General features: G+C 41.0%; 5 protein-coding genes and 1 long non-coding RNA gene across 8 annotated transcripts in view; 3 read left to right on the forward strand and 3 right to left on the reverse strand.

The window, feature by feature from the left end:
* The first annotated feature begins 3,702 nt into the window (after window positions 1–3,702).
* nkx2-5 (NK2 homeobox 5) lies at window positions 3,703–5,639 on the forward strand. The gene is made up of 2 exons (XM_085788755.1): window positions 3,703–4,271; window positions 4,838–5,639. The coding sequence occupies exons 1-2, from the start codon at window positions 3,908–3,910 to the stop codon at window positions 5,449–5,451; spliced, it is 978 nt and encodes a 325-aa protein (XP_085644881.1). The 5' UTR covers window positions 3,703–3,907; the 3' UTR covers window positions 5,452–5,639.
* A 3,001-nt stretch (window positions 5,640–8,640) lies between these two features.
* Window positions 8,641–13,292, reverse strand: bnip1a (BCL2 interacting protein 1a). Of its 2 annotated transcripts, XR_015036765.1 has the most exons (7): window positions 13,153–13,292; window positions 12,137–12,229; window positions 10,637–10,728; window positions 10,376–10,480; window positions 10,110–10,228; window positions 9,106–9,378; window positions 8,917–9,072 (listed from the first exon to the last, which is right to left on the reverse strand). XR_015036765.1 is itself a non-coding variant. In XM_085788300.1 (6 exons), exons 1-6 carry the CDS (start codon window positions 13,231–13,233, stop codon window positions 9,182–9,184), a joined length of 687 nt encoding a protein of 228 aa, XP_085644426.1. In that variant the 5' UTR covers window positions 13,234–13,292; the 3' UTR covers window positions 8,641–9,181. The 2 variants fall into 2 exon arrangements, 1 of the variants encoding a protein (XP_085644426.1); XM_085788300.1 differs by having other exon boundaries at window positions 8,641–9,378.
* A 395-nt stretch (window positions 13,293–13,687) lies between these two features.
* atp6v0e1 (ATPase H+ transporting V0 subunit e1) lies at window positions 13,688–16,272 on the reverse strand. The gene is made up of 4 exons (XM_085788301.1): window positions 16,071–16,272; window positions 15,501–15,548; window positions 14,206–14,329; window positions 13,688–14,067 (listed from the first exon to the last, which is right to left on the reverse strand). Exons 1-3 carry the CDS (start codon window positions 16,172–16,174, stop codon window positions 14,236–14,238), a joined length of 246 nt encoding a protein of 81 aa, XP_085644427.1. The 5' UTR covers window positions 16,175–16,272; the 3' UTR covers window positions 13,688–14,067; window positions 14,206–14,235.
* Window positions 13,900–14,432, forward strand: LOC146980099 (uncharacterized). The gene is made up of 2 exons (XR_015036766.1): window positions 13,900–14,052; window positions 14,192–14,432. It is a non-coding gene; the product is annotated as an uncharacterized LOC146980099 (long non-coding RNA).
* A 1,486-nt stretch (window positions 16,273–17,758) lies between the features above and the next one.
* On the reverse strand, window positions 17,759–21,484 carry rpl26 (ribosomal protein L26). Of its 2 annotated transcripts, none has more exons than XM_085788306.1 (4): window positions 21,455–21,484; window positions 20,576–20,747; window positions 20,350–20,490; window positions 17,759–17,924 (listed from the first exon to the last, which is right to left on the reverse strand). In XM_085788306.1, exons 2-4 carry the CDS (start codon window positions 20,741–20,743, stop codon window positions 17,796–17,798), a joined length of 438 nt encoding a protein of 145 aa, XP_085644432.1. In that variant the 5' UTR covers window positions 20,744–20,747; window positions 21,455–21,484; the 3' UTR covers window positions 17,759–17,795. The 2 variants fall into 2 exon arrangements, with proteins under 2 accessions (XP_085644432.1, XP_085644431.1); XM_085788305.1 differs by having other exon boundaries at window positions 21,449–21,484.
* Window positions 21,485–22,117: 633 nt separating this feature from the next.
* LOC146980101 (serine/threonine-protein phosphatase 2A 55 kDa regulatory subunit B beta isoform) overlaps window positions 22,118–26,299 on the forward strand; it is a 44,844-nt gene continuing 40,662 nt past the window's right edge. The window contains exon 1 of the mRNA XM_085788303.1: window positions 22,118–22,653. Within this exon, the coding sequence (XP_085644429.1) occupies window positions 22,575–22,653 (79 nt within the window). The 5' untranslated portion in view covers window positions 22,118–22,574. The remainder of the gene's footprint in view (window positions 22,654–26,299) is intronic.

Below are 26,299 nucleotides of genomic sequence, written 5' to 3' on the forward strand. Positions count from 1 at the left end.
AGGGAAATGAATTATATAAAGACCTCTTGAAAAGAAAGATGGAAAAACAGGTGGTGATATGAATTTCCACTCTATCAGGCTACAGATCTGCTGGGTCACACGAGAGCTGTGATGTCTTGTGTTTTGATGGGAATCAGTTCAAGGTTTATCTGTGAAGTGTGAAGCTGATTTATGAGTCAACTTGTTAACAGGGATTAACTCTATCTCCAGATTCAAATTCAGCTCAAGTAATTATTTATGGTTTATCTGCAGAAAGCAGGGAATGTTTTATTTTGCTGACATTTGTAATACTAATTTGTGATAAAATATGGTGCATCACATTGATTCATCGTAGACCATGTGAGATCAATGGACTTTTTGAAGTGTTTGTCTGTCAGCATAACAGCTGCTATTGCTGTTCTTCTTCTTTTAGCTCATTATCCTTTTTAAAAAGTGCTGCCATTTGACTAAAAATCCACATGTCCAGACAATACAATATCAGTTCAGAATAAAATATGATACAACTGTATACCGCTTTAGTGGAACAGCCTTATGATGGTGGTATTTTCTCTTGTCTAGATTATTGTGACTCTGACTATTTACTTTTCCTTGTAGAAAAACCAAACCGAAACCAAACCAAAAAGCCTCTCATCAGAGGGTTCTTGTATCCAAACAGACCACGTCCCTGTTTTCAGAAGTTGCCAGTGAAGTTTACAGTTTTTGCAGATTTCAACATAACAGTCTTTGTAACTCTGTGGGCTGTGATCCAGGGTGTGTTGTAAGTCCTTCGAACAGGCTCCTCTGACTGTCCCCGGTTTCAGATTCAAGACATCAGCAGCTTTTTTACTTCTGAGCCATGAGACTTTTTAAAGTCTGTATGATCACAAGAATTCCCCCTGTGTTCAGCTACCCTCTGTTTTTATTGATCACAAAAAATGTTTTCCTGAATCTCACTTCATTCAGATATTTTACACAATGTATTCATCATCTACATACATTTACATTCTAATGAAGAAATAAATAGGCAAATACTTAAATGTATGCATAAAATAAATACAATACAATTGGAACTATTCTAATGCATTTAACATTTTGTTGTTGTTGTTATTTTACTGTAGGATTTATAGCCACATGCTAATATTTTTAATTACCATTTCCAGCTTTAGAAACCTTTTGAGGCCCTTTGTAGATTTGTATTTAATTACTTAATACATTTATTTTACAGAGAAAATTTGTTATTTAGCAATTTACAATTAAGTTAAATATAAATTAGAGATATAATTAAGCAGGGGGTAAAACATTTAAACCAGCCAGTAGTGGAAACTAATGGCAACTTAATTAAAAGTTTAACACATTAGCCAAATATTGTACAGTAATAATCTTTTAATATAATTTATAATAGGTAATAATGCAGCTGGACCTATATAATTCAACAAGATGCAGTTCCTCAGAATAAGTACTTTTTTCCCCTTTGATTTATTAATTTTACATTTTAAAGTGTAAAGTAAATGTATTCTGGTTACTCGAAAACTTTCAAGTTTTGAAGGTGGAGTTTGTGGAACTGAGACAGGTCTGCGTTGTTTGTATCAGGGCTGACCAGTTTTTGTGGAGGAAATGCAAAACGTTAGCTATGTTCATTCTTAACCGGATTACATTTTAACGAGACTGTTCAATCCTAATTAGTCTAATTACCAAACAGTTAATGGACGTAAATCACCCAGAGGCTGCAGGGCAAAAAATACCAACCATCTTAAAGCGTCCAGGGGAGTTTTTAGGCAAGACACAAACAATTTAATTTCGCTCTCTCTCTCTCTGTCTATCTCTCTCTCTCACACACACACACACACACACACACACACGCGCACGGAGAGGCTCCCCACTATGACACGCAACCCTCAAAATACCCACACGTTCGTGCAGCGGAAGTTTTTAAGCAACCTTATCTGGAGCTTTATCTGAGTCGGAGATGTGCTGCAGAAAGACAGGTCAAAGGGGACCACAGGCTGCTGCAGGACGGAGCATTAGGGATATGAAACACATGCCAGACCTGTCATGTTCAATTTACAGTTGACAAAATAGTTCACGATCCAGTAGAAGATGATGAAGAAGATACAGTGGGATGTGTATTTAATTTAGTGGATAAGTAATGAGGTAGCCTGCTGGATAAATGGCCTGAACCCCCCCAATTAAAGAGAGAAGACGGAGAAAACGTTAACTCTACCAAAACACTGCACTAAAACTGCGAAAGGCGAGTGGGAATCAATCATGATGAAAACATTTTTCCATGTCTTGTGTTTCGCCCCTGTGCGTTTACTTTATTTCGCCAATTATTACAGCAAGAGCCCAGCCAGTGTTGACTCTCAGTGCGCCCGAGAAAGATTTTACGGTCATTCATCAGCCGGCGACGCGCACAAATAGTCTTTAAAACTATAAACACCATCGCTGGGTCGGAGACAGGGGGACCCATTTACCCCGTGGCTGTGCTAAACGCTGAAGATAAAACAAACGATAATACTGTCTGTCTCCTGTGACCGTCTCCACAGGCATTAATAGCAGGTTTAGTGCCAACCGTGCGGGGGGAAACACATGGAGGCTATGCGTCATTACGCACAGTTGTCTCCATTTTTACTGCTGCACGGGGAAATGATTTGCACATTGTTATTGTGATCTATGAACTCTATGCTTAATTGACATCTTCTTATCAGATTAAATGCTACAGAGTGCACACCTGGGCGTGATGCGTCCTGCTCGCTGAAACCTTCAATGGATAGTTTGTCTCCAAATTTGGAAGAAAAAAAAAAGAAGAAAGAAAAAAAAATCATGTAAATTGTGAAATTAAACAGCTGAAAGGCAACAAAACGGGGCAGTTGTATTGGTTAAAGCTTGGGTGTCATATATGACACTTCGTCAGGATAACCTGGCCTGCAGCGTGGGTGGGGAGGTATGTGTGTGTGTGGTTTGTTATGTGTGTAGCAGGTTTGTTGTCATCTGTTATCACGTCCTGATAAGGCAGACAGTGGCTCCAGAATCTCTTGGAGGCAGACAGCGGAGTGTGTCGCTCCTGCTCTCAGATTCTGTGTTCAGGGACCAAACCTGTTGTCTGCTCGCCTCCTTTTTTCACGCTCAGTCTGCTCAGTTTCCCGTCCGATGAGGCGCAGACTGACACCCAAAATACACACGCACGCGCACAATCAGGCTCGGCAGACACACTGACACCCTGTTAATTCCTCCCTGTGACCTAAATAATGCGAGTTTAGCTGCTTACTTGGTATCATAGCATTTTGATGTGGACTGAGTTGGATAAATAATTTTTCTTGGCACTCGAACATGTGTGTAAACACTCTTCTAAATCATCTGCTGGGTGTGTAAACTGCAGTTTGCATTGTGCGTAATGACAAACTACAAAGCTGAAAAATACCAATGTTTATCAAGTGACTTTGATCATTTTATACAACTTGTGATTATTTTAAACCAAGGGACGTCTCGTTATTTTGATGGAGAAATTTACTGATTTATTAAAAGTAGCCTATTCATCAGAATCGCAATAAGAATAAAAACCTATGGACTGGTTGGGTGTTTTGCAGTGAATGAACACATAAATATAGGCCTATAAGTAACATCAGGCCTAACATGTAGCTACCAGACATCACTTTACGTCATGAAATGGGAGTAGCAGTGGCTCCATACGGAGGGACCCGCTGGCTCCCCCCTCCTTCCCTGCGTCACCGGCAGGAGAGGGAGGCCAAAAAAAAAAAAGTTTGGAGACAGGGTTGACATTCAAAATGCACACTTCACTCAAGATCACTCTGGTACACCAAACTAATACTTCAACCCAGTAAATATTACCAGGAAGGAGAGGAGGTTTGTTGACATCTTTTTGGTGCTCCATATGACAGGTTAATAGGTTTTCTTTTTGAGTTTCTTGGCAATGTTTCCCAGTCCCAGCACGTCCACTCCCTTCTCAGTAAAGGATATATTAAACTTGGAGCACAGTCATGACGTTTTGGTGTCTCCCCTGGACGTTTCTTCACGTATGGACTGCTGCAGCGCCGCGCCGACCTCCTCCTCGCCATCCTCCTCCTCCTCCTGCATGCTGGCCCGTCTGAAGCAGGAGCCTCTCCGGGACACGTCGTCCGCCGCCGCCTCGCTGTTTGGAGAAGATCTGTACGAGTCCAGAGCGGCCAGAGGCAACGCGCTCAGCTTCGCCACCGCCTTTTATGGGAAATCCCTCTTAGAGATGGATTTAGTTAAGGACGGGAAATCAGACGCGTTTGAGGCCAAACGCAGAAAAGGTGAGTTGATGTGAAGTCAAACTTTTCTCCCAGTTTGCAGGCCAGGCATCAGGCCTGGTCAGACTCGTGTGATTTGATTTATGTGCAAAACGCAACTGACACTTGGCAGCAACGTCACCGAAAGCAGTAAAAAGGATTTTTTTCTTCTTCTACAAGATATATACACCTTTAAACTGTAGTTTAATATGTAAGAAATAAATATAAAAAAGTGGAGTTGATGTTGGATTTGTTTGTCGGCCTTTTATATTCTGGATTTAGACTGTAATCTGTTGATCAATATGAAATCAATATCGATTGCAAAAGTTGCATTGGCATGATTAACATAAATTACATACAATTATTTAATTAGGCCCCATGTGTAAATTGATTTCTTCAAAGCTGCCACAATGCATCATGGGTGGCCGAGGGAAGTCAACGATTAAACTTGACAGAATTAACAACACCGCAGATGTGTCATACAGGCTGATGCTGGTAACATTCTGAATATTGATATTAATCTCCGAAATAAAGTATCCATGTGACTCATGCAGATTATTTTCTTGATTCTCTCTGTCTGGTTTCTTTAGAGGAGTTCAGTCCTCCTGCCGAGCAGGCGGACGATATAAAAACAGAGGATCCGGATCGGCCCAAGCCCCGGAGACGCAGGAAGCCGCGGGTCCTCTTCTCCCAGGCGCAGGTGTACGAGCTGGAGCGCCGCTTCAAACAGCAGAGGTACCTGTCCGCTCCGGAGAGAGACCACCTGGCCGGGGTGCTCAAACTCACCCCGACCCAGGTCAAGATCTGGTTCCAGAACAGGAGGTACAAGTGCAAGCGGCAGAGGCAGGACCAGAGCCTGGAGATGGTGTCCCTGCCGCCGCCCAGGAGGGTGTCGGTGCCGGTGCTGGTGCGGGATGGGAAGCCCTGTCTGGCGGCGGAGGCTGCCACCTACAACCCCTCCTACAGCATGGGCCACATCAATCATTTCACTTACAACAACTATCCAGCTTTCAGTAACTACACCAGTCCCGGCTGCAACACAAACTATGCGTGTAACTATCCCGCAGCCACGATGCAAACTATGCAAGGATCCTCCAACAACGGGAATTACATGAACTTTGGGGTGGGAGACCTGAATAATGTGCAGAACACGTTCTCCTCCAGTAACGGGGTCTCCTCGTTACACGGCATCAGGACGTGGTGAACAAGAGACAATGTGTCGATACTCCATATAACAGGATCATTTCTGACTGCATGCATTTTAAACGTGTCAAGATATTGAGGAGTTTATGTAACTGCTCTTGTATTGAATTATGTACTTATGGTAGTTTTTCCGTTGTTTTTTTTGTTTTCATCACATACTTTCGTCTGAAGAGCTACATTTTCATTTACTTTTGGGAATTTACGCACACAGTTACAACCACAAACGGTGCAACTAATCGGTTATTGTCATGTTTCAGTTAAATTAAAAATTTATTTAAATTTGCTGCACAATTTTCTATTTTTTTCCTTCAGTTTTATTCCTAAAAAAGACCGTATTCTCAGTAGTGAAAGACGTAGCCTATAATAATAATAAAAAAAAAACTGTAGCGAGATCGGCCACGGAAAATGGTCAGTTCATAATAGGATATTATCATCATTATTATCATCATTATTATTAGGCTATTATTTCTGCCTCGTAAAAAAAATAATTCGCAATTTTAGTCTTGCCTGTTAATTCCTTGATAATTGAAATTGCACTCAGAATTTTTTTTTTTAGAAAAAACACGAGGATGACTATCAATTATAATAATCTGCGCCTCTGGGTCTCCTAAAAGGTGAGGTGGTTATGGATGTGCATTAAGGAGCCTAACATCTATAAAACCTATACAACCTTGTAATGGTTTGTGTCTGGTTTAAATGTTCAAGTGGCTGTTAGGGAGCTTCCTTCAATCTGCTCAAACAGGGTGAAAAGGTTTGAAAAGTTTAGACTTTTAACAACCTGCTGTCAGACTCATGTACACACGTGTTTCAAAGCTTCAGGGACACAGGCGGCTCTCAGCCGTGACCTTGACGTGTTTTAAAATGTTTAAAATCAGGTTCTAATGGAAATGCTGTTACTAACTCTATGTTATTTAAGGAAACTTCTCATTTAAATGACTTAAAATGTGTGTATAGGTAATTTCTACATAGATGCAACAGCCTTCCTCAAAGTCACCAGCCTTTTCTCTGTACTTGTAAATATCAGGACATTTGAGATTTTTGAAAAGTACAGTTGAACATTAAATGTTTCCTTTTTGACACCTTGGTGAGTGATACTTTCTTTCATTTGGGAAATTTGAATAGATTCAGTTAAAAACACTGATAATAATTAAATATTATTTAAATACTAACTGAGCGAAACATGCGTCCGACTGTCAAATTTACTACATGAATGTGGAGTCGTTGAGACTCCTGGCGTTTGCTTCCTGTGTTTACATCATCAGTTTGATGCCAAGTTTGCGTCCCTGAGATCCCCGGCCACTTGTCCAGATACAAACCCAAACACTTGATTGACACTATCGCGGTGCTAAATGCAAGAATAGACCAATTTGCTTGACAGAGAGCCTGAGGCCTCGCCTAAGTGTGCAGTTATATGAACAGGTTGAGAACTGGCTCTGCCCAACTGCCACCACTTTACCCCAGTAAGAGATGCTTACGTATGCCTCTCCAGTCTCCCCACACACACACACACACACACATACTAGTCTTCTACCTCAGTTTAAACAATACACAACCACAAACACACGTGACACACGTGTCAAACATCAGGCCAGAAGACTGTGTGTTTATTGATCATCAATACCGAGAGCATTTACAGATATTTAACATAATGGCAATGCCAGGCAATTGCAGAGAGGGTAGCAAGGTCATGTAGCTCCTCTGGTCACCCTCTCCTCTGAGGTGCTGAAAAGGCAATGTCAGATAACAGCGCCACACAAACCTAAAAATATCCCCCCTCGACCTGCACCCACAATGGAATGGGAGAGAGAAACGGGTCGGAATAATCTGCTTTTCCGGGTCTTATCTGAAGAAAGACAGGGATGCATGCTGCTCTATCTCTGCCAGTGTGATGACTGCTCACTGCTTTCTGAGCTTTTCTGCTGCTCTGCAGACCAGAGACAGGCAGACATGGGTAGAGGCAGAGGGGACTGTTGTGATGCTTACTCAGAATACAGTTTTTTTTGGTCTGTGTGCCATCTGAATAATACATATAGGCACAGGTTTAAGTGCAGCTACAGTATAGAGAACCACTCTGATTACTGAGCATGTGGAGTACAAACAGTGAGTGGGTGCAGATTGGCTTGAATCATAATAAAGTTAAAAAAAAACAAACAAAACATTTAAATATTTATACTCTCAAAAATAGCATTAGCTAATTACAATGTGTTACTAATTATACCTCATAGAATTTATACAGTATGTAATTATAAATAACAATTACCCCAAAAACACTTGTACATGACTTGCAATGACTTAATGATATCAGATGAAAACCTGGCGAAATGGTTGTAATAGGTAAAAAGGTACTATATGTAAGAAATGTGAGTCAAACTAAATGTACTAATACATTCAGATAAAATGCCTTAATTGATGACTTTAAATGCTATTGTGTGAACAGAATGTGGCGACAGCATGTGGACCGATTTCTGTGCCAAACACTTGGGCCAAAGATTTGTATGCTGGTTCCCTCGTACGCTCTCTCATCAGTCTCCAGTCTACTGGAGATTACTTATTCCACTCAGGACAACCTATAAGTTATTGTTTATAACTTATGTTAGTTTAATATCACTGTTGTTTGACTCCACCTAGACCCATTCAGTACTGTAGTATTACTATACAAAACATCTGTTTGATTTAGCTGAAAGATAAGTGCATGAACAAAGTGTGAGTTCTGACAGAAACCATTGTGTCAACAATAAAATATGGCAACATATTTATGCCATTCTGTCTAGTTGGTGTTGTCATGGCACTGACCTCCATTGTGCTAACTATAGCTGACAACAATATTCATTTCTAGAAATCCTATTTTAAAAAGTTAAAAAAATAAAAGTAAGTAAAATTGCTTTCACGCTCTGTTAGTCTATAGTCTCAAATTAAGCTAATAGTTCATGTTCATGTCACTGCTCTGACATGTGTGCAGGGATGAGCAACAAGAAGCTGCAGTTCACTTAGCAGCAACCTGTGTCATCAACATAGGCATTTTCTGAATGTTACATATAGTATCTTTGCTAATGTGTTACTGACAAATAGATGAAAAGACCATTTTCTTAACATCTGTTTTTGTGACATTTTTTAGTCCTCGTAAATTTTGTTTTCATAACTGGCATTCAAGCGAGTATGTTGAACTCATATCTATGGCTGTTTTTTTCTGCTAATTTTAATCCAACTCCCTCTACGTGAGAACTCACCATCATGTGTTATGCTTTGAGTTTTACAGCTCTTGGCTCTGTTGCTCCATTAAATACAGTTTTTGGTACCATTCACATCATTGTTAAAATGACTAGAAAAACTGCGCTGGATGCTTCACAGGAATGTGTGAAAAGATTTGTATGTCGCCACTCCTTCCATGTCTGACTTGATTGACAGCGATGCACAGCATTACTGTCTCACTACCTAAAAACTGACTTCCTTGCACAACCTCTTCGACAAAAATATGCAAATGTAAATCTTTTCAATAAATAAAACATTATAGGGAGCTAAAGGTGGGGAGGCTTGTCTTCCTCTTTGTGGACAATATTTCACCCTTAGAAGCGCCGCAGGTAGGTTGAATGAGCAGACCACATTCCACTGAGCAGACACTAATGTGTGTGTGTGTAACGTGACACACCACTTTCAGAACGGTGTAAATCATTTGTGCTGACTATAGAAGCTACTGTATGTGATTGTGGGAGAGCTCCACTGAGGTACCTGGTCTACAGGAAGGGGAAAAGTCTCTTCTTAAGGATGTAGAGGACTGTGGCGAGGAAGAGAGCCAACGCCAGGAAGATGAGCAGCTTATCAGTGAGCTCCCTGCGGTTGTACTTGGTGATGAGTTTCCTCCCGAGCTGAATGGTCCCCGTCATGGCTTTGAACTCTTCATTGGTCTCTTGGATTGTCCTTGAGGAGGTTGCTTAAAACAGAAGAGAAAAACGGTTTTAAGCCAAACGTTGGGGCTAGATGGTGTGCATTAAACCACGTTAACTGCTTTAAAGGGATAGTTCAACAGTTTGGCAAATTGGCCCATTGCCATAATCCCACGAGCCGCTCAGAGCTACGCTACGGAGGCTCATGGGATTTTTTTGGTTTCCCTCGAACTCATCAAATACACAATCCAACATCTCCAAAATGCTCTCGTGGACAAGTTGTGACCTGCACATTCACCACGCTATGAGATAATAACGGAATGATAGGAGACAGAGTTGTTTTCAAGGTAAATTCATGCAAAAACGCTCATGTTCCCGTCGTGGGCTGTTTTTCAGCAAGCAGTCTCTGCATTTGCCTTGAAAACAACTCTGTCTTGTTATGTTTCGTTATTAACTCATAGTGTGGTGAATGTGCACGTCACAACTTGTCCACCAGAGTGTTTTGGAGTTATTGGATTGTGTATTTGATGAGTTTGATGAGGGAAACCAAGAAATCCCATTAGCCTCCGCAGCGTAGCTCTGAGCAGCTCGCGGCTCTGCTCCGCCATTCTAAAAATAGCTTTCACCGACAAATAAAGGTAACAAACTGCTATAACTAAAGGGATTATGGCAAATTTGCCAAAATGTTGAACTATCCCTTTAAGTTTTTAAGTCCAATAAAATACTTAATTTTTGGTATTTGACAGAAACAGCATAATCCTGACTGTCCTTTACTAACCTAGCGATGTTATGGATTCTTCGGTCTGTTGAACCTGCTGGGCCATCATCCGGCTGATGTTCATGAGGTTTTCTGTAATGTCGCTGGTTGTCTGGGCCAGGCCCTCTTTGGTCATCTTCCTGAGAAAGACATAGAAGAAAATTTGATAACTGTCCTAAGGCTGATTAATAGTAGATGTGAAAAACAATGTATTCTTCTAACTATAATACACGTACTGAAAAATAATATGGATGCCTGACCATCTCTAACCATCAGGAGCCACTGACCTCTGTCTCACAGTGCTGTCCGATCCATTAAGAAGTGCCTGCTTTTCCATATTGTCTATGGACAGTTTGCTGGCGAGGTTGGCTTTCCTCCAAGCTGTCTGGTTACTGAAAATTATACAAAAATGAAAAAAGCACATTCAGCATTTAACAAGTTTAGCAGCATTATCAACACAGAAATGCGAGAATATATACAACAGTTGACTGCGACAACTTAGGAAATGGGAAGATTTCCAACTAAAAGACTAAACTAAAAGACATTACCTCAGCATCTGTTTCTTGTGTCCGTCTACTTGACTGATCAAAGCCTGTTTCTCCGACTCTTTGTCTTGCTCCATCGCCATCTGCTCCAAATCCTGTCAAAGACACCATACAGCACAGACATTTTCTCAGCCTTATAGATGATTTTCTAGATGATCACATTCCAGTACACCAAAACATGACAAAATAAACATTAATTAAACATATACCTGAACAACATTGACAAATATCCCATCAGTCACTGACATTTTATTTGAGTGAGAGTTTCAAATACTTGTATGCTGATCCACTGCCCTAAACTTGGACCAGATATATGGGTCATTCCGCCAAAAGAGTGCCATTTGCTCATTGTAACTCTTAAAAATTAAACTTCATTTTTCATTCCATTTCAGTATAGAATTTTTTAATATACACATTTACTCATTCAAAATGAGTACTGGTCAATCTCAGGCTACTTTATTTAATTTATTGCTGCTTTTATAATTGCATTTTTGAAGAAAAAGTAACAGCAATGAGGGTAACAGCAATGAGTTTTTTGCATAAAATCAGCAATTGTGTGAAATCTAGCCAAATAGCATCTATACTAACAGCTTGAGCACACAGAGCACATTCTTAGGATTTAACTGAATATTTTACTTTTGATATCAACAAACACTGTCTAGAGATAATTTAGGTAACAGGAATGAGTTTTAAGAGTGACGGACCCTGACATAGCTACAATATCATTCAATTTCAGGAAAAATAAATTACAGAATTTAATTTTGGTCTTCCCATGACTTTCAAAAGACCTAAATGATGTCACTTCCAGCAGAACATGTCACTGGTGGAATGATCCAAAACTTTTAGAGTGTAGAATGTGTCCGGGTAACAGCACTGAGTGAAAACCTGGGGACGGGACTAAAATGTGAATTTTAACCAAAATATAATTAGGTTTAAATTTAAAAAATGTTATATAAGTGTAGATATAATATAAAGTCACACTAATATGCAAAAAAAATGAGATTTTAGAAGGATTTTATTCATAATGCATTGTGGTAAACTATAGCGTTTGGCTCTGGGGACATGCAACAAAGGCTATGTTTCAGTGCTTTGAAAGCCTTTTTATAGTAATTAAAAATTATATATCTTTAATTTCTACTGTGATTCATGTGTATGGTGCTTTGTTTATTAATTAAATGCAATTTATATTATATTATTACATGTTTTTATACATTTAATATGCTGGGGACAGAAATGGCACTCTTTTGGTGGAATCGCCCATATATTTTATAAGATTTTATTTTGTAGCTCTCAGAAAGGTATAAGACAGTCATATTTTCTTGTTTAGTATTGACATGTCTCATCTGAAATCAGCAATGCTGGGACACAATGCTAAATTAAGAGCCACAAATATGAGGAATAAGGGCTGACTTTGTTCGGTTTTAGGTGTACTCCAAGTTACACTTTGTATCATTATCATGCACATGTTGTGTAAGAGACGTATTCATTAACAGTATCTTTTACCTGAATCCGCTGTCTGAGATTGTGGAAACTCTTCTTCACATCTGCGTTCAGCTCTGTCAGCTTGCTTTGAGGACCTGTGCACTCATTGATATCCTAGAGAGACAATGAGTTAGGAATAACATGAAGTCCATGTCTCCTGATCACTGCTGGGTGAAGTTACTGGTATAAACATGTTGGACTTGAGAAAGAGAGATTTGAGAATAAACAGTGTTGCTCTCTTGGGATGAAGAATGAGTAGAATTTAAGTGTTTGAAACCGTGTCTGCTCTGGTAACTTTCAAAAACAAAACTAAATCTAAATCCATTCATCTTTAACATTAATTGTTACCCTTAAAAATTAAGAAGATAATAAAAAACGTCCTTCGGTTGTCTAGATTGGGTCAGCCAGTGGTCAGAAAACTAATTCAATTTATACATAAAACTGAGAATTGCAGTTAATCAGAGAAACCCCATCACAGTAAATATTTTAAGATTTCTAATCAAATTGTTGATTAATCATAAAAGCAATCAACCAACCAACCTACCAGCTTGTTCTGTCTTCAGGTAGAAACTCTCACATATGACTACAATGTAGTAAATGTTTAAAAACAAGGCCTAGGCAGATAGCCTAATAGAAACTGTCTAATCAGTGAGAGCCAACACCTGGTGACTGTGGACACACATTTAAAGCACAAGGAGGAAGGAGGTAGGCTATATCCAACCTCCTATTGGTTTCATCTCCTCTCCATAACGAAATAAGCTTAAGTTGTCTATCTATGTAGCCATCTTACTGTGCTGGTTGTTCATTTCCCACCTCATACAAGTATCTTAGCTCGGTTGGTAAACCTAAGTTATCGCAGAGCGAAGAGCAGCGTCTTCCAGCACCGGCAGCTGAACACCGGCGCAGCGGCTGTGGTGTCGGTGACCGGCTGAGAGCAGCCGCTGTCCCGCTAAACCACGGCTCTTCTTCATGACAAGGTCACAGCCTCTCGTTTTGTAACCTGGCACTAAGCAGTCTTACCAAATCAATACTCGCACCTGGATGAAAGCTTTGATTTCCAAGTCATATTTGAGTATTTCTTGTTCACATATTCGGACGTGGACATCGAGTGACGCCATGTTTGCCAACGTAGCTCAGTCAAACTACGGAAAGCAGGAAGCCCGATTTGAACTGCGACTGGCAGCTTTCTCCGTACAACCAAACTAAATACATTTTGTGACGTTATCATGAAATATACAGCGCTTATGGGGAATAAAACCAGGAGTAAGCAAACGATATAAGGTGCAACAGTACATTTAATTTGATCAAACAATAAAAACACAGGCACAGACGCTTATTTTTTTCTTTAAAGTGGGCTATATAAAACATGCCTACCCTATTAATTATAGCCATTTGGTGTTTAAAGTCTAATATATTCTTGTGTGTGTGTGTTTCTGTGTGTGTGACACAAACAAGACTATATGCAGAACATTAAAAAGGTAGGAAATGTATTATTTGCTTTTTTTTTTAACTCTGAAAATTGGGCACAAGCTTGTATATTAGGCAACACAAAATCCCAAAGCCACGGACAGATGGAGATAATTATTACTTTATTAATAAACAAGCAAACTGATTACATCCCATAGGTAATATTAACAAAGAGAGAGCACATCAACACACAAGTCATCAACCATTTAAAGGCAAGCTCATTCATACCAACAATAGCATTAACACAATATACACACAATATAGAAACCACACAACAGTAAGTGAGGGCTGCTTTAATTTAAAGTAAAGCACATTCAGTGAGATCTCTCTGAAGTCCTTTGGGAATTGTTTTTGTACAAGGCACCAGTGGGGGCATCATTCAATAATCACACACACCTTTGAATTTAGGGTGATTCAAAGGGAAAGATCTGTTCATGAAGTGACTAGCAAACATCCATTGGTATACAGCAGTGTCAAGTCCTCCCCTGCAGAGAAATGTTTCAATAAATAGTTTAAACAAAAAACACGCAAATAATAATGACTGATTATCTACAGCCAACAAATAATGTTACCACATTAAATGTAAAAAGGTGGTCTTTGGTCTTCCAGAGTGTGAAGTTTACCTGCATGGTCAGGAGTCCTGGAAATGTAAACTAATCCCAGTGATAGTTCAGGTACCAGATGGCGTCAGTGGACAGAGAAGGCCCAAAAAGTGGGTTTAGCTGGGCCAGAATTGCTATCAACCAGCTGGTAGAGAGAAGGGATAGTAAGACCATGTCTGACAATACAAAGACTTCTCAGCAACAAAACTTGCACTTCAAAATATCTTTCAAAGCAGTAATTTGGAAAACCCCCCCCAAAAAAACCAACCTGAAATCAGGCCTACATCTTTAATGACAAAACATCCTGCTGTATATTCTACCAGCCTCATACTGAGGGCCTTTGCCAAATGACTTCACTTGGCTGCGACACTGCTTTGTCTCTGCTGCCCTCTTTTGCCCAGCTGACATGTAACATAATACTATATGCATGCTTGCACCAAGTTGCGAACATAAATATTTTATCACAGAGCAGAAATACAAGGTATATGCATGCTAATACCATCTCCAATTACAACTGGTGTCTTATTTTGACATTACTGAACAAATATCAGGATGTTGAAAGGAGAAACCACTGCAGCTGAACCAACAAGCACTTGTGGAAACTGGGGCCTACATTTCCTTTTTTACTTGGACCATAATTTAAGATTAGCCCACGGTGACACACTGCCTCCTCCGACAACAGTCAGAAACCCCAGACTATTCAGTTTATTTTTATTTTATTTTATTTTAGGACAAAGAGAAGCAGCACATCCTCACATCCCAGAAACTAGAAGAAAAAAAAATTAATATTTTTGACTGACAAATTACTTCAATAATAGATTATTAAGGCAGATGCCTAATAGTTGGATGGATTAGGTGATCTATATCACATAGCCCTACCTCTTTTACGAAGCATTTAAAAATTTGGCTACTGAAAAATCAAAACTGCACCCACACTGAATTTAAATCCTAAGTCATGGGACTTTCTGCATTGTCATGTGTACTTAATGTATCTGATATTTGTATCCTATAATTTCTGTGTATTTGTCTAGTTGTTGTGAATGATGCTGGAGACGGGGCCGCCTGGTGACCTTTTTATGCTTACGTACATTTGTATGTATACAAATTTTAAATTAGCTGATGCTATAGTCCTACATATCTACATGAAAGTGTCTATTGATAGCCTATGTACTACTGTCCCTTGATTTCTTTTTATAATAAAAAATATATATATAAATAATTATACAAATAGTCTTCTGACTCTTAATCTTAATACAGTATCTAAAACCACTACAACATAATGTTGGAGCAATCATTGTTCATGGATGAATACTTACAACAGGTAGCAGCAAACTGCAGTCAACACCAGCATTGTGACAATCACTCTGTGAAAACAGCAGAAGAATGATTTTAAATGACATATTTGACCTCTTGGCTCTGCATTAATGGTTTTCAAACACAGCACAAGCCTTTCTTTAGCCAACACAGCTTGGTCTCGTGATAGTGACACACGGGCAATAAGGGAAGTTGCATTATTAAGCAGACTTTCCAGCGATTAAGTACATTAACCCCTAAGTTTGGTGCCTTAATGTAAAGGCAAGAAAGTATAGATGAGTTATAGGAGACCCCTTGACACGTTAAGATCATTTTGTTTACAGAGGGTCTACAGACTCAAACAGGAAGAAGTTGATGTCAAATTAGCTTCAGTTAGCAAACACAAAGTTTTACTTTCCAACAAGTGGCGACTGTCGCAGCGTTTATACTACTGAAATTGTTAGATAAAGTTGGGAAACTTATTTAACTAACGTCTTCTGCACTGTATGTCTACAGACATGGAAAGAAAGTCACGGGACAACTACAATAAAAACTCAGTTAGCGGAGAGCTAAAGCGAAGCTAACAAACTTACCCTCTGTTTGGTCCTTTGGGGATGAAGAGCGGCACCACTCCTCCGACCAGGGCCCAGAACAGGGTCACCACCGACATGGCGATCACAAACCGCAGCTCCGCCATGGTACTTGTTCAGTTTCAAACCAAAAAAACACCCTGAGAGTAGAAACTTTTGACTTGAGGTAAGTCCACCTCTGCCCAGCTGCTGCAGCGACAGAGACGAGGCAGCAGTATCACATGACCGTCAGCCGGAGGAGGGGGTCGGGCTGAAGGCGCATGTCTGCTGTCGCTGCACCCAGGGCCAGGCCGCTGCTTTCACTATCGATCCGTCCGCACATCACAGGTCATGTGTTGTTTAAATGCTTCAGTTCATCACTGTTGTTTCATGAGAACTATTAGAACAACTTTTCATAGTTGAGTGAGCACTTGCTGCTCCAGCATTTGTCAGAGTTTAGTACCTACCTGCCTCACTGTGGGGTTGTCCTGTTCAGTTTGCGGGAAAAGAGTGACACCTACTGGCCATTTTGTGAAATAGCACATTCGTACTACAAATACCAAAGGCCGTTGACATCAATATGATGCAAAAGAAAGAAAAAATGTGTTGATGTGCTCTCTCTTTGTTAATATTACCTATGGGATGTAATCAGTTTGCTTGTTTATTAATAAAGTAATAATTATCTCCATCTGTCCGTGGCTTTGGGATTTTGTGTTGCCTAATATACAAGCTTGTGCCCAATTTAAATTTTTTCAGAGTAAAAAAAAAAGCAAATAATACATTTCTTCTCTTTTTAATGTTCTGCATATAGTCTTGTTTGTGTCACACACACACACACAGAGACAAGAATATATTTAGACTTTAAACACCAAATGTAGGCTATAATTAATAGGGTAGGCTATAGTCTACTACACATGTTTTATATAAAGAAAAAATAAGCGTTTGTGCCTGTGTTTTATTCCACTTGCTCATTTTAATGTCTGAAGCCTGAGATGATCATTCCAATGTGTGGAAGATAATTTATCCATCAGTGGCATATTACTGCAATAGGCTTTATGCACAGCACAGCTCCACTACTTCCTGAACTTCAGCCAGCTCCTGTATTTCCTGTTTTACATTATTGGGCAAACTGATTAATCCAGGTGTCTGACCTCACAACAATGGTCAGACACACCTGGATTAATGAATGTGTCCAATAATGTAAGACAGGAAACAAGGAGCTGGCTGAAGTTCAGGAAGTAGCACAGCTGTGCATAAAGCCAATTGTCTTGTGACAAATTTCAAGCAAGTTAATTTCAGTGAGTTTTTATGATTTCTGGACTGCCCTTCCATCGTCCCACTCAGCCTTTGACGCCTCTTTATCTGTCAAAGTTCAGGACAGAAATAATATTTGGTCCCATACTCTTCAGCACTTTTACTCCGACATATAACACCCAGAAGAACACAGGTTATCTATGTCCAAAGTGTGTTTCTCTCATCCAGCATTGGATTCAAGTTTGGTGGTTAATATGTTCTCTATGCTTGTCGGTTCTTTACAGACCTTTCAATATGAATACAGTTTGTGTCAGGTGAGACTACCAACTATCTTTGTGTCAGACTACCTCAAGTGTATGGTCTGCTCATTTGAAATTAATTTATGTACACACATGAAATAATGCCATGTCAAAATCCTTTAGGCTCCACAGCTAAAAGATGAGACAGACAAAGTGAGGTCCATTTATACAGTTTATTGATAGCAAAAGATCATTTTTACTCCTGCATCTTCTCAATGGTTTCCTCCTTGTATTTGCCCTTCTCCTTTCCATCGGCGCGAGACTTGGCCTTGCGCTCCAGGATCTTCTTGCGGTCCTTGTCCAGCTTTAGCCTGGTGATAACCACCTGCAAACAGAAAAAAATGGGTCAGTGAACAAGTTGCCAAATATCTCAGTGATACCAATATGTAAAAAACAAGTGTGCCAATTGTTTGTCTTATCTGACATTTAAATATCTTCGAACATTATCACAGGCTTGTCCCCAACCTGTTTCTAATGACTGCACTAACCACCTATATACATCTACAGTGGTTACAGGGCCAAATGACTCTTAGGTGAATATTTTTGAAAATTGAAGCAACAAATGTGCCATCAACAAAGCTCTTATATGCCTGACACCACTGACTTCAGCAGATCGTAATTGAATGGGACTTAATGTTACTTTTTGAACAGCCAAGTAAGGTTAACCAAGAATCCCTCCTTTCAACAATTCAACACTGGGGGTGACGAACACCAACCTGTGTTACATAAAATGCTTCACTCTAGCAATCACACAATTTAACAGAAAAACAACCCACTCATATCAAACTCTAAAACCTCCCTTCCTTCCTTTTCCCTACAGTGACTCTTTAAAATATGAAAGCTTGGGGAGAGGGAGAACTTCATGCAGCAAAGGACCGGGTCTCGATGTCACCCAGGTTGCCACCACAAAGGACTCGGCCTATACATGTGATACACCCACCAGGTGCCATTTCCAGAGCCCCATGTGTTGTGAAACCTTGCTCAACAGTGAGACAAGCATCATTATCACTATGGAGCTGCAACGTTTCTGCTAAGACACGTGAAAATGGCCCAATGGCAGAGCCAAATGCTCTACTGGCAGGACCAGTGGTACAGTTTGCACTGGTCAGTTCACGTGTACCTGGGAGAGCACAGCAAAATGTTGTTGTGTAGAGTTTACATCAATCGCATCTAGGTGACTGTCACTTTATGGCTTACCTGCAGCCAAATATTAATACCAGAAAATGTGATGGTGGGATTAAAAGCCTCAGCAGCTTGGAAGGACAAACTTTAGGACTGGCAGGTTTGCTGCAGTGAGTTCAACAATAGGATTGTCAGAGGAACTAGCGTGACTCCAACAGGCTTCTTTCACAGCAGAAACTCTGACTTGCCACATAAGGGAGAGCAAAGACACTACTATTAACTTTAACAATGTCCCTGTCCTATTCATGTGTCCAAGTAGGTGAATTTAGTCATTAAATTTACATTTTACACTGAGCTTCTCTTACTGTGACATGTCAGAAGTCTGTTAAAAGCACCCTTTTCAATTGATGAGCTTTGTTTGCCTCTTTGGTGCATTTAGATAAGCAAACATTTATCAATATAGAGCAGACAGCACCAGATGCCTTGAAAATGCCACCCAGCTCTACAGACTTCAGTTTCCTTCTGTGACACAAAATTCAACATTACAAGATTAAGACACTGACGTGTCTGGCACAGACAGGTAAACAGCACAAAGGGGTTTCTATCCTAGGATCTTTTAACACCTGCTCCTGAGAAATTTGTGACAGTACACTTTTCACTGACACCTTATAATAAAATCGGAGCCTGAACTGGTTACATTGAGTTTTACATTACTCTGTAGTATTAAAATACCCTTTATTTAAAAGCTGCTTGGGGTCTAAGACTAGGGATGAACTGTTTCTCTACTCTCACCTACTTCATCAGCATATTGCATTTATAAAAACAATCACTTCAATCTAACAGAGTTCAGCACATCTGCAACATGTTATGTCACCATCAAATCCACAAGAGGCTTAATTTCTCAGAGTCTTCATATTGGTCAAAAATAACATACACACTAACAGTTATCAGCTCAACACACTGGTGGTGAACTAGTGGAGGTCTAGGTTATTTTATCTACAAGATGTCTGTAGAGAACTAGTCAACATCCAGTGGTGATTGATCCATCATGTTGAAGAAACTTGGAGACCTTGCTGAGTGCTGATGTGGTGGACCTACAATTATAAACTGTCCAATGTAATGCAACAGTCCAACTCACCTACATCGTTAATTATAGCCCATGGTCAGTGTGAGGTTGAATGAAAATCTCAAATACTGAATACTGTATCACACACCAATCATATGGTAATGGCTCCTTAAATAAAACACGTGTCAGATATTTTCAATCTAATGCTGGAGATGACACACTAGGTAATTGCTGCCCACCCAGCTCTACATCAATTTCAAAAATCCTACAAACGAGAGCAGAGTAAAGGAAAACAGGCATTGCTCTCTAAAGGGAAATTATATTTCACAATTCAAATTGTGCCTCACTTAGTCTGACAAAGCTCAATTTGCACATCACCTCAGACATGACAGAAAAAGTACAAGAACATCTCACTGTGCATCATGACAGGTACACAGAGCTCGATCACAGGTTGGTATTCACTGTCTTCCCTGATGTTACCCACACTGTTGAACAAGGTTGGATTCACTTTTACACCTAATTTCCACTTATTTCACTACACACATGCAAAACATTGTCTCACCTTGCTGGGGTGGATGCCGACATGGACTGTGGTTCCGTTGGCCTTTTCTCTCTGCACACGCTCGATGTAGATGACGTACTTTTTCCTGTAGACCTGGACCACTTTGCCAATCTGCTGGCCCTTGTAGTGTCCACGGACAACCTGTTTGTAAACAGCACAGGCATGTCAGACAAGTCCAGCATGTGCAGCCTGCACACTGTACACTGTATAAGCCTCGGTGCATTACCTGGACTTCGTCATCTTTGCGGATGGGCATGGACCTCACGTTGTACTTCTGACGAAGCTCCTTGGACAGAGGAGAAGACATGATCTTCCTCCTGATGTGTGAGGGGGCATTGAAATGCCTCTTGCGGTTCTTGCGGCGGGAGGAGGTTACAAATGGATTGAGCTTCATGGTGCTGTAAGCAAACAAAACATACAGGTTACTAACCAAACGCCACCGACCGTATTGTCAAGTTAGAAAAGCTGCACTGAAAACTAGAGTTATCACACGCGCAAATGTGACAAGATCTTAAAGACAATTCAAATAAGCTTTGCAATGTAATGCTAACAAATCACGTTACACTACTATCAACTCCAGTGTGAAACATTACACTCGTTTATCTAATCGATCAAGAAAAAAACAACTTTTAACGCGATCAACACTACATTTTTAACTTCCAAGTTGTCACATTTTCCTGCTGGCTTCTTCAAGACTGAATGCTAAGCTAACTAAGTGGTGCTAACGCGTTAGCATAATACAACAGACGAGCCGGAGCGACAGTTTTGCCCAACTCGAAAATAAGTGTCCAGAACCCCACATGCCGTGGAGAAACCAGACGAATAGACAAATAGTCGTATAGTTGTATTACTCGCTAGCAGCAGCAGCACACGGCAAGCCGTAACTTAGCCGACATGCGGATGCTACTGAACCGAGCAGGGGGACGCAACAGTGAGAGGTTTTATTTACTCATCTATCACCAACTTGGAGTCAATATTGGTCGTATTTTGATTGTGAGGAGGTTTAAGACGTGTTTAGGCTTTTATACGGATTCACAGTGACATTAAAAGGAGGATGGATGGTGATAACTTTAGTGAAATTTATGGCAGCGATTCTTACCCTAACCTTAGCTCCTCTATGGCCGGCGGAAAAGAGACTTGGGTTCTACTTCCGCTGGCATTAGTTCACACTCAAGTCTCGCGAGATCTCCACATAAACGGGATGAAAATACACGAATAAAGATGAAACACGACCACTTAGGGCTATATTTTGTCGTATTAACAACAAACACAGGTGCGTATAGGTCTAACACTTGAATTCAGTGTGTGGGATACAGTTTTATTGTTCATCTGGACTTTTTATGACCATATTACATAAAAACAAAGTTTTATTTTGTTTGTTTTTGTTGTTGTTGCTCCTAATTAGGCTAACAATCTACAAACAATCTTCACATGTATTAGGCCCATTACTGGTTTGATTTTTGCAGCGTTTTAACTCTCGTTTGCTGCTCATATGAGCCTATAGCCTACTATGACCAAAAGATGGCGCCAAACCCAATTAGTCAATAACCTGCTCAGCAGCTGAAATCAAGTTTTCTCTATGATTCATCAAGTTTTGGCCTGTGTTTATCACACAATGTAGGCTAGATGTTTATAGGCTAGTACTTTTCTTTCACCTTAGGAGGAACATGTAGACTGTGCCAAAGTTGAATCACCAAACCAAAATAAGCACCATGGAGTTAGTAGCCTATAATTAATCTTAACGGTGGGTCACTTTAATCATTATGTGATTGCTCTTTTCACTCCAGCAAGCTGACCAAACAAATCCCAGAGGGCTGTCTACACTGGCAGACCACGCACACGTTGACCTCCCATCTGAGCGGACAGAGGCAGGCGACCCCCTGTCCTGCTCTCACTCACTCAACTACGTCCACTGAGGGAACCGCCGACACACACCGCGGAGGCGCACTGACACCGTGCGCTGTTTGCTCCCCGGGCGGAGCGCAGTTACCACCGGAGCCCTGCTGCTGCTGCTGCCTGACTGCCTGACTAACTGACTGCCTGCATCCCTGCGCTGTCTGCCTGCGAGAAGTGATGCTGTCATAGCCCCCTGCGCCGCGGACAGAGCCTCCTTTCCCTTTCCCGCACCCCCCTGGTTCTTCTGTGGCTGTCTGTCGCGGTGGCAGTGCGGATGTGGAGCCCGCAACGCAACGCTTTTCACCCGTCGGCAAGCATCGCAGGAGAAGATGAAATGTTTTTCCCGTTATCTCCCGTACCTCTTCCGCCCTCCGAGCACCATCCTGTCCTCCACTTGCCACACCGAAGGTAGGGTGGGACGCCGAGGGGGTTGCTTACTTTGAATGTGTGACACGAATGTTTGGGGGCTGCTTACTCTGTCCCTGACACATACAGTGTAGTCTAGGCTACATGTGTGCAGAAGTTAGACTGGCCAGTAGTGGGGCCACATAGCCCATACTGCAGATTTACCTCAGTGTATGAAGTTGGAGTCATTCTTAAATCTGGATATGGAGCAGATGTGAAGGTTCCTGATGCAAAACATTGGATGTGTGTGATTGTTTGTCTGTCTGGTGTGGAGAGTAGCACTCACTGTGCTGTCTTTAAAGCTAAAGCTGTCAACACCCAGGCCTACAGCATGAGAGACACATTCAGTTTGTGGAGTTACATGACAATAGCCTATCGTCATTGCCCCTTACTCCTTCATATAACACTTTAGTTAGTTATCCTCAAGACAACATGTAGCCTACAGCAATAGCCTACCTTATCAACAATATCAGACTGGAATGCACTCAACTCAGAGGAAGGAATTTCCTCAAAATGCCAAAACCTTTTCCCCCCTAACACACCCAGTCCAGACAGAGTTTATTCCCTGGAGTTATAGAAGTTAAAATGCTGAGAGAACTGACCCAGGTCGTGACGGCAATAAATGAGTTCACAAGAGCTGGTCAATTCATCCTACAGATTGTGCTGTCAGACGGGGCAGCCTAAGAGGGTCTGCGTGTTTGTATAACCAACCATTTACTAGGTCATAATGTGGAGACTGAGCCTCTGCATTATTTAGCTTTGCATGGTTGCCCTCCTTCCTGTGTATGCTCTGCCCTCTGGCACAGGCTGGAAGATGGTGTCGTAGTCTACAATGTACGGAGGAGCAGTATGTGGTCATAGCCAGGGCCCTTCACAGCTGACCTGTATGTATAGTCTATATATTCAGTGTGGAGGAGGCAGGCAGAAGCATGAGTGGTGTCAAAGCACTCACTCACTGACTCTGAATAGAAATAACAAATGAATATGACTACAAAAAGAAGAGAATAAAAACTTTTATTAAGGATCCATATGTCTTATTTCAGTGTAATAATGCAGTTTTTGTATCTTTGTATGACCTAAAGGGTGCAAGAGTTGTTGCATTTGTAAAAGACAAGGCATGCTACTACTTTAAAGACTTGACATTTCAGAAGGTAACATTTATTTAACAAAATATGAAAAATAACAAGGTACTGTGAATAATTTACATCCAAAAAATAGAATTATGTCCTTTAAATCAAAAGTGACTAAATAAGTAGAGTAGAGTAGTAGTATGAGTAGATCTGTGACATATTGTTGATAACATGGAATTAACTTCATAAGCAAAGTATAATGTAAAATAGTCTTCAAAGTATTATCTCCATGACAAACTGTCAACTGGAGAAGACCTACAAGATGTGTTTGAAAACTCTGGAAAAAAAACTACTTGAGTTTTGTCAAAGCATCGTTTCCAAGGTTACACACAAACCTTCACATTCACAACTCCTCTCATGTTTTAGATTTCACCAGCTGGTTTAACGATAATATTTGATGTGGCGTTGGAGTCACGGACTTAGTCAGATCTCTGATTCTGTTTCTCAAGCTTTTAGATCATAAACAACTTAACATGAGCTCCGAGATGTTTTAAAGGTGAGGTCAACAGACACCATCCTTCTCTCTCTTCCTTCACACTCACTCGCTCCCAGCTCCTCTGCCCGAGATAAGGGAGTGGTATAATAGAGGAAGTGATAGATCGGTAAACATGGAGCTCCGGTGCCGAGCTACACTAATGTGATACGTGATCCCGAGCTGCTCTCTGCGTAGAGAAATATGAAACAGTTGTACACGGAAAGAGAGAGTGAGAGATGTTGAGTCTCATGTGCTGGAGGCCAGCGGGGTGTGATGACACAGCAGATGACCTTGGAAATACCATGTGTAAAGAGGACACAGGTCATCTCTGCACACAATCTCAGCTGTGTATATGGGTGAATACAAGAACAAGAACAGAATTGATTGAACGTCTATTCACATGGCTAGAAGCTCGTGCCTCAGTGGTTGTTCACATGTGTGTGTGTGTGTGTGTGTGTGTGTGTGCACTTCCTGTCGTGACCTTGTTATTGCCTCCTGCCCTTCCGTTAGACCTGCTGGTCTTGAGGAGGCTGGTCAGTGCTCCTCTCAAGCCCCCTCCTCTCCCCTCTTCAACATCTCCCAGCATTCATGTCTGCTCCAGCTGAGCATGAGTTCACCCCAGGGAAGATGAGTGTGCAGTTACCATGTTAGTGGAAAATACATTATATAAGCCCTGTGCTGGACCATAGTGTGTGTGTATGTGTGTTTTCTTTGTTTATCTGGGCCATTGTGAAGAGTTGTGTGCCAGCATCACTTGGATTCACCTGGGTCCTGTCTCAGAGGGGTACACAGCCAGCTTTTGACCGCCTGAGTCTTTTAGATGTGTGTGTGTGTGTGTGTGTGTGTGTATTTGGGCTCCTGCGTAAGTTTGCATGTGTCTCCATGTGGCTTTTCTATATTTTCTTTCTTTATTTATTTTCTGTTATTTTGTCCCCTGGGGTTCTCTTTTCTCTCTTTTCAAATCAGTCTGTCAGTCCTGGTGTGATGGATTAAGTCTTAAAGGTTTCTGATTTGTGTGCGTGCGTCCGTGCGTGCGTGAGTGCGTGCGTGCACTCTGCTGTCTTGTGTTTGAGTCAGGGAAAAATGTGCGTCCCCAACTGACACCTTGCCACATCTCACACTGCCATCAATCAGCAGAGCCTCCTTGCTGTAGTGTCTGAGGGAAACTCTGTGATACATTATTTGTTGAGTGAGACAGAAAAAAAGCAGAATAGAGCAGCGAATATTTAAAATAAGATTTCTGTCACGAAAGTCCTTGTGATTAATGGCTAAAGTTGACATTTGTCATGTGTTGTGGCATGTGTGTGTGTATCTGTCTATGTGTATCTGAGCAATTTGCGAGTGTTTTATTTATAGGAAGCAGTGAGCTTCTCATGGCAGTGCCTGAGGGGGGCTGGAGTCAGAGTTTTGTGGGTGAGGAGGAACACAGCCTATGCTGGTGTGTGTATATGTGCCCTTATCATACATCCCACAGTGTTGTTGTTATCCTGACAGACACCCACTTCACAGCTCAGAACACACTCTGCGTAGTTGTCCCGTCCTTGCATGCCGCTGGGGACAAACACCCTACATTACATACCCACTCACATAAGGCATCCGCACACTCGTACACGTGACCGTTCAGTCTAGTCTGGTCAGCTTTTCCCTAGCAGAGGGTGAAAAGACAGGGGAACAAAGGGCTGCTAAAAAGGAAACCACAGAGGATGGGATGAGAAGTGGTAGTTCTGAGAGACCACTTTGTGTCTCTTGAAGTATTTCAGGTTGTCACTGTAGCCTAAAGTCCAGTTCTGTCCACTCATGAGCAGCTACTGCTTCATATTTCAAACTGTCAAACTGTCTTCAAAGGGGGAGTCTACTCCATAAATTTAGTGGTGCACTTACATGGAGTGGATTAAAAATACATGGTGAAAATTACACAAGTATCCCAACGCAGTCTCTATCTAGTCTTAGGTCAGGCTTTAAAAACACTGGATCCTACATTTCCCACATAAAAACACACTAAAAAGCATCCTTTGTCATCTCTATTCCCACGCTGACAACATCA

This window comes from Trachurus japonicus, chromosome 10, assembly GCF_045865225.1.
Source record: "Trachurus japonicus isolate A0001 chromosome 10, Traja_1.0".
Lineage (NCBI taxonomy): Eukaryota > Metazoa > Chordata > Actinopteri > Carangiformes > Carangidae > Trachurus > Trachurus japonicus.